The following is a 7,766-nucleotide window of genomic DNA, read 5'->3' as shown; positions in this document are numbered from 1 at the left end:
GGATCTGGACTGGAAGCCTCAGTCCCCCGAATAGTCAGTGTTTACTTCTCATTAGGAATGCTTGAAAGTCCTCTATTTTGTTGAATGTCCATTTCCCACCAGAAGGGATTATATTCAGTTTTTCTGGGTAGGTGATTCTTGGTTGGAATCTCTAAAGTCCAGAATTATCCTCCCTAGAGGATCTTGCATCTCCCCCTCTCTCCCTGAACAGTGGTGGAAGTTCAATACCAAAGGAAGAGGCCAAAGAGTTCCAGATTGATTATTGGGAGTAGTTTAATTAATTGGGTTCCTTACATTGGGGCAGTGTGATGAATCCCTGCCAAGAGTTTCTGTCTGAGGCAGAGGCCAGACTATTCAATGCATCCTGACAAAAGAATCTCCAAAATCCCCATGGTAATTATAAAAAAGAGAGGGGCTAGAGAGTGTATCACTATCGATTGGTGGATATTTGGGGTTTTCTGCTTAATAATGACTTCAATTCTGAGCTTGGGCTTCTACACAATGTTATGGGTAAAAGCCTGAACGCAAGATTTTATACTATGACCAAATGGTGACAAACAAAAATATTCTTTTTATCTGACACATGATTTGAATTATGACATAGATACTGAATTTATGATTCATTATCTTAGTTATGATTTCTAACAGGTCACCATGTCTGAGTTTCCTTCTTTCATAGAGTTTAAGTTAATGACTTTTCATTTCATTCATGTATTATGGCTTTTCCCCATTCAGGACCCCACATAATCCTAGTTCCTTTGTCCTATGGATTGTTATATTCCAAGTTCTCTCATCCTTTAATGGAGAAATTGTTAAATCTTATGTTATCACGACTGTGATCACACAACACTTGGATTGCTTCTTTCTGGCTGATTGCAATATTTTCTTCTGGACCTAGAATTTGGTTATAATATTCCTGGGAGTTTTTATTTTGGAATCCCTTTCAGTTGGTGATTGGTGGATTCTTTCAATTTCTATTTTACTCTATGGTTCTAGAATATAAGAACAGTTTTCCTTGATGATTTCTTGAAAACTGATATCTAGGCTCTTTTTTTTTTTTATCATGGCTTTCAGGTAGTCAAATAATTTTCAAATCAATTCTCCTGGGTCTATTTTCCAGATCAGTTGTTTTTCCAATGAGATATTTCACGTTGTCTTCCATATTTTCATTCTTTTGGTTTTGTGTTATGGTTTCTTGATTTCTCATGAAGTCATTAGCCTCCATTTGCTCAATTCTGATTTGTTATGGAATTGTTTTCTTCAGTGAGCTTTTGTACTTCCTTTTCTATTTGACCAATTCTATTTTTTAAGGAGTTTTTTCTTTGGTGGATTTTTGTGCCTTTTTCTCATTTGGCTTATTCTGCTTTTTAGGGCATTTTTTCCTCATTGGCTTTTTTTTTTTTTTTTATCTCTTACCATTTGGCCTAGTCTGTTTTTCAAGGTGTTATTTTCTTCAGTATTTTCTTGTGTCTCCTTTACCTAGATGTTGACTCTTTTTTCATGATTTTCTTGCATCACTCTCATTTCTCTTCCTAGCTTTTCTTCTACCTGTTTTACTTGATTTTTGAAATCCTTTTTCAGCCCTTTCATGACCTGAGACCAATTCATATTTTTCTTGGAGGCTTTGACTTTGTTATCTTCTTCTAAGTGTATGTTTTGATCTTCCTTATCACCACAGTAACTTTCTAGGTCAAAATTTCTTTTTGTTGTTGCTCATTTCCCCAGCCTATTACTTGGTTTTTAACTCTTTGTTAAATTATGGCTCTGCCTCCAGGGTGGAAGATGCACCATTCCAAACTCCAGGGTTTGGTTGTTATTGGGTTTTTTTTTTTGACAGTTGTTTTCAAAGATACTGCTAGGCACCTGTAAATTTTTGGTTCTTCCAAGGTGGTATGATCTAAGGAGAGATGTTTGCTACTCTCATAGCCTATGCTCTGGTCTGGTGAGGGACCACAAGTACTTTTTATTTCCTTGGAACTCCACTGTGACTGTAAGCTGTGGTGTGCTAGTACTCTTCCTTGCCCCAGGACTGCCACCCATGACTATGATCCTGATCCAAGTATCACAAAGTAACAGAGTGCTTCCTGAGGACTTGCAAAGAGACCCTGTAATCTCCTTTTTGACTAGTTGTTCAACCCCCTTACTGTCTTTGGGTTGAGAACTTTGGGAGTTGCTGATTCAGTGGCCCCCAAGTATGCTCCTGGTTTGCTGTGGCTTGGGCTGTGCACACATGGCCTGCATTAGAGTATGCTCTGCTTCACTTGAGTGCTATAGACTTTCCTACTGACCTTCTCAATTGTCTAGCATTGGACAGTGGAATTGTCTAAATACCAGTATTGGTATCTGTGGGCTAAGAGGTCTAGAAACCACCACTGCTGCCACTGATTCAGTTGCTGTGAGGCCTGCTTGTGAGATTGTTGAGGCCCGGTCTGCACTGGTGTGGCCTGCCCTGGACTGTGCTCCTTTCAGACATTGGTGCCCAGACCTCTTTTCCTGACCTGTGTTTTTTTGGGCTGTAAAATTGTTTCACTCTGTCTTTTTGTGGATCCTGCTGCTCTAGAATTTGTTTAGAATCATCATTTAAAGTTATTTGGAGGGGTTTGGGGGAAAGTTCAGGTGAGTCCATGCCTTTACTGTGCCATCTTGACTCCATCTCTTGATGTTCAAGCTTTTGGACTTTTCATGTTTTTCACGGTGACCTATAATCCTTAAGTTGTCTTTTTTGTATCCTTAGAGAGCAATATATTTTACTTATATAGAGATGATTTTTTTAATGTTATTGATTTTTACTTCTCTCCTTCCAGACTGTTCTTCTCTTTTGTATGCCTATATTCCCAAATCACTTATTCTTTCCTTTTAACTTTGGTGAGATTTTCCACCTTGGATTTAAGTTTTTCTATGCTGCCAATTATGTCTGTTACACAGGAGACCAATTCAACTTTTATAACTCTCTCTCTCTCTCTCTCTCTCTCTCTCTCTCTTGCTAGGCAATGGAGTTAAGTGACTTGCCCAGGGTCACACAGCTAGTAAGTGTCAAATGTCTGATGCTGGATTTAAATGCAGGTCTTTCCAACTCCTGGACCAGTGCTCTATCCACTGTGTCACCTAGCTGCCCCCAACTTTCACAATTCTCATTTTTTTTGCACAATTTCTTGCACCATTAGAAAACATTCAGCTGTGACATCATGCTGTCACTTCCCAAGGGACCTTAGGAATCCATAGAGCTTCTTATTGGCTCATGTATTGATTAATTTTTCTTTGTATTGCAATATTTATTCATTGTTAGGAATTGTTTAGGTGTTCAAGGAAAACTTTTCTTATGTTATTAATATTTTCCTTTTTGGTTTATTTGATTGTCTTCAAGATCTCTAACTGGATTTTCTTCTTATTGAGATCTTTGGTAATTTCAAACTTTTTTCATTATATTCACCTGTCCCATACCTTCCAGCTCCTTCCACTTTGATGGTAGATTCCCTAATGTATGAACCTCAGATCTATCTCAGCCTCCTCCTGTGGTAGGTGGATTCACATTTCAGTGGCCTCAGGCTCTGCCATTGGATGCCAGGACCATTTTCTTCATGCTTGGTAGAGTTGTATACATTCTGGCTCCCTACTCCAGTTCCCTCTGATCCTTAGTTTTTCTAGCTAAGAACTGTATTAGCATAGCATGCTGCCATATTGCCACTCCAAAGAGAGCAAAAATCTGATTTTCTATCCCTCCACCTCTGATGCACAGTATGGATTGGGAAGAATTTAGTTGTCTTGTAAGCTATGGGTCAGGTTGTGCCACCCCTCCAAGAGTTTAGGAGCTGGTATTAGAGGGAATTCTGAGTGAACATGTTAGAGATTAGGGATAATAAGCTTTCTCCACTGTTAATTCATCAGTGTGTTGCCTTGATAGAATTCTTAGTGTTTAGAAGGTGTTGATAGATGAAATTGTTTCTTCTTCTCATGCAATATTTTTCTTTTGGAAACATTTGAAAGGTTGTGAGGATTGGAGAGGAAAGAGATTTCTCCATCCTCTTGGCCACATGTCTAAGAATATCTGATCAGATTTTGATACAAATTTCTTTATATTCCTGTTGAAGGAAATCGAAACAAAAATTTCCCTTGGGGGTGTGATTTCCAATGTAACATTCCCTTCTTGGCCTACTCCTCCAGATCATGTTTACAGGTTGGATGATCATAAGGTCAACAACCCCAGGTATTTGTGAGTCCACACTCAAGGACTCAAACCACTTGACACAACTAGTTCAAAGCAAAGACAACAATTAGAGCGTGAACCTTTCAACTATAAATATGAGGCACACTTTCCCACAAATATACTCAGAGTCAATGGGAAGAGTGGGCCCATGCATAGTATGTTAGTTGAAAGATACATAGAAGGAAAATACATGGCCAGGCTAACTCAAGGCTCTGCCACTTCAAAACCCTGACTTCGTTTCTCTTGTTGAGAAATTTCCTCATTGCTCTTTAAAATTGATTTAATTTTTAATATGGAATAAAACAACCGTTTCCATAACATAGTATAATAAAAAATGATTGCACAGGAAACTGTAAATCTATTATGTACAACTTTCTATTCCTTTTAAATAAATTCAAATAAGCTTTTAAAAAGTTATCATGTAAATATCTTCTTTTATCCCCTCTCCCATTGACATTGTTATTAGACACAAATATGTATATTTGTAAAATCACTCTATACATCTGTTTATCAGTTTTTTCTCTTTATGCAAATAGTGTCTTCCTTCATATGCCTTTTATCATGAATCTAGGTCTTTATAATAGTCAAAATGTTACTTTTTATGGGAACAATGTCTTTGTTGGTCAGTTCTTACAACTGTATTCCTTGGGGCTGCTTTTCTCCTTAGCTCAACTTCTGACAGCAGAGGTGACTCGCCCTCTATTTAAAATAGAACTGGCTGGATTGCTTTTTTTTATATCAACTCAAGGGACATGGCTAATCTAGACCTTGCCCACATGGCATCAGTTGCTTTCATCATGTGAACAAGGACCCCAAATATTCTCAGTTTGATTAAAATTATTCTTGCTAACTAAGGGAGTTAAAAATAAAAGATTTATTTAAATTTGCTTTACAAACAATGAATGAGACACTCCCAAGTTTTGCAAACTTCACCAACTGTGAACAGGACACATAGGATGATCATTTTGGTGTGAAATGCAAAAATTCTAAAAGTCTAAGACTCTTACAGTAATATATCTGAAACAATACTTTATGGACTCAGCACTTGAAGAGTGCCAATCTAAGCTTTTCTCTTCTATAGTTATTGTACACTGTTCACAACTCTGTTGTATTATAAAATATTCTTAATTTTGTGAATAAAAGAGTAAGAAGAAGCCACCCAATGTAATAACAATAAGAGGGGAAAGAAAACAAATAGACATGGCTCAGACCCACTGTTTTATGATGAAGGCTCCATAGCTATAACGATGATTAAGAGGCGGATTGTTGGCTTTTTCTTTATTCCACCCCCTCCCACTGAGTTGAGTCCTTGAAAAAAAAATGATTATCTTGGAAAGAATTCTAGATGTAGATCTCTAAAAGGACAAGGGCCCTGAAATTATAAATCTCCCTTCTTAGAAAAATGTGGAAGTGAGAATGGAAACATGTCTCTGAGTATACAATTAAATATTCAGCAGATGGCAGCAGAGTTAGATATTCTGGGTGATGAGAATGATACTTGAACGATCATCTCATAGAAATCTGAGCCATACTTGCTCCATAAATCAGATTATCAGGTCAGTGTCACAGAGGATAACAATTTCTATGTCACACCAAATAGGATATGTTTCTCTGACAAAAAAGATATTTGTTGCAGGAGACTTGGAATTTTCTTATTGTGAACTATGACTTTCATAACTCAATTTTTCCAGCTAGAAGAGTTAAAAAAGGAATATGAGCTATTCCTAGCAAAGCAATGGGTGAGTATAACTGGGACTATGGGTAAATAACTTATGTGAAATGTAATCTCAGGTGAAAGGAGACAAAAAGTTGACCAAGGAAGCAATAGAGTGCCAAGGAGCAGGAAAACAGACCCTGAGAAGAAAGTGATTCATAAAACAGATTCAATCTGTTGGTCATTGGAAATGGAAGATGTCTGAGCAGCTTTGACAATCAGAAATGGGACTAAGATTAATTAGAAATTTATTAGGAGCACAGAAAGGCTTACTTCATGTGATCCAACTGTTTATAGTTACTGAAGTGATGTGGGGTGGTTGAGACTGCATCAAAACCATCAGCTCTGGAAGTCTCAGTGTCACCAACATGCTTTGGAAAAAGCTGTAGGAGAACTTTCTCTCTGAAGTTCAGGAAAGAAACTTCTCACTAGAAGGAGGAAGGTGTTCTTCCTCTTTTTGAATAGAGGAAGATATGCAAATTGGGTCCCTCACCACTGGTATGAAAAGCAGCCCGAAATCTGTACCTGTATCTCCAGGAGACAAGCTCAAGCTCTTTGTGTCCTTCCACACAGAGGACTAACCTGGAAACACAACATGAAATTTAGGCTGAACTGGATTTTCCTTCTGACTATTTTCCAAGGTAGTTTTATGGAGAGGGAGGGACAATGTGAAGTGGTGACTTGATGTGACTATTGACTCTAATGCAATGTCTCTGTGTTGCAGGTGTCCAGTGTGATGTGCAGCTGGTGGAGTCTGGGGGAGATGTGAGACAGCCTAGGGGTTCTCTGCGTCTCTCCTGCAAAGTTTCTGGAGTTACTATCAGCAGCTACAACATGGATTGGGTCCGCCAGGCTCCAGGGAAGGGGCTGGAATGGGTTGCAAGTATTGATTATGATGGAAGTACATACTATGCAGACTCCGTGAAAGGTCGATTCACCATCTCCAGAGATGATGACAACAGCATGTTATATCTACAAATGGATTCCCTTAAGACTGAGGATACAGCTCTGTATATCTGTGCAGGAGACACAGTGATGAAAAGGAATGTGAGACCAGACAGAAACTGCCCCTACCAGGAAGTGAGACATCAGTCAGGCAAGAAGGGGATTGAGCTCATGATGCACAGAGTACAAGATGTCTAGATGCACTAACAGGTGTAGAGTGAATCTGAACCGTTTCTATTTATGGCTTTTGTTGTTTTTTCTTCTATCGAAGGAGGAAGCAACTTTTCCGGTAGTTAACTATCATTCTTAATGCTTCACTCTCACTCCCACCGTTACCCCATATTTAATTGGTAGTTATATCCTATCCGTTCTACTTTTATCACATATCTAGCATACCCTCCCTTCTCTGCTCAGGTACTCTGACCACCCTGAGGTTGGCCTTTACCAACTCACACCTGGACTACCATGCTAGCCTGTTGGTTGTTCTCCCAGCCTTACTCTCTTCACTCCAGTCCACACTAAAGTCAGCTATCAAAATTATCTTCCTAAAATATTGGTCTCACTATTTTCCCCAAATTCTGGTGACTCCAGGATAAAATATAAAATCCTATTTGGTTGTTAAATCCTTTTGTAGCATGGCTCCTTCCTGTTTTATTCTACCTTTCTCCCTTCTACACACTCATCAGTCCAATGTCGCTGACCTCCTTGCTCTTCCTTTCACAACAGATTCCATCTGTCTACTATGTGTGTTTTCAATGGCTGGAGTTCTTTTCTTCCTCATCCCTGTCTTCTGGCCCCCCTGACCTCCTTCAAATCTCACCTAAAATCCAATTACATGTAAAGATAGTTTTCAACATTCATTTTTATAAGATTTTGAGTTCCAAATTTTTCTTCCCTCCCTTC

The 7,766-nt window shown here is 38.6% G+C and overlaps 1 gene segment (V, D, J or C); it reads left to right on the top strand.

Moving 5' to 3' along the window:
* Positions 1-6,427: 6,427 nt before the first annotated feature.
* Positions 6,428-7,076, top strand: LOC114028920. The segment is given in 2 exon segments: positions 6,428-6,559; positions 6,643-7,076. Coding segments are annotated over 2 exon segments (465 nt in total).
* The last annotated feature ends 690 nt before the right edge of the window (positions 7,077-7,766 follow it).

Source organism: Vombatus ursinus, unplaced genomic scaffold (assembly GCF_900497805.2).
Source record: "Vombatus ursinus unplaced genomic scaffold, bare-nosed wombat genome assembly UNPS02005021.1, whole genome shotgun sequence".
Taxonomy (NCBI): Eukaryota; Metazoa; Chordata; class Mammalia; order Diprotodontia; family Vombatidae; genus Vombatus; species Vombatus ursinus.
Note: the sequence above shows the minus strand (reverse complement) of the source record. Positions and strands in the feature narration are given on the sequence as shown.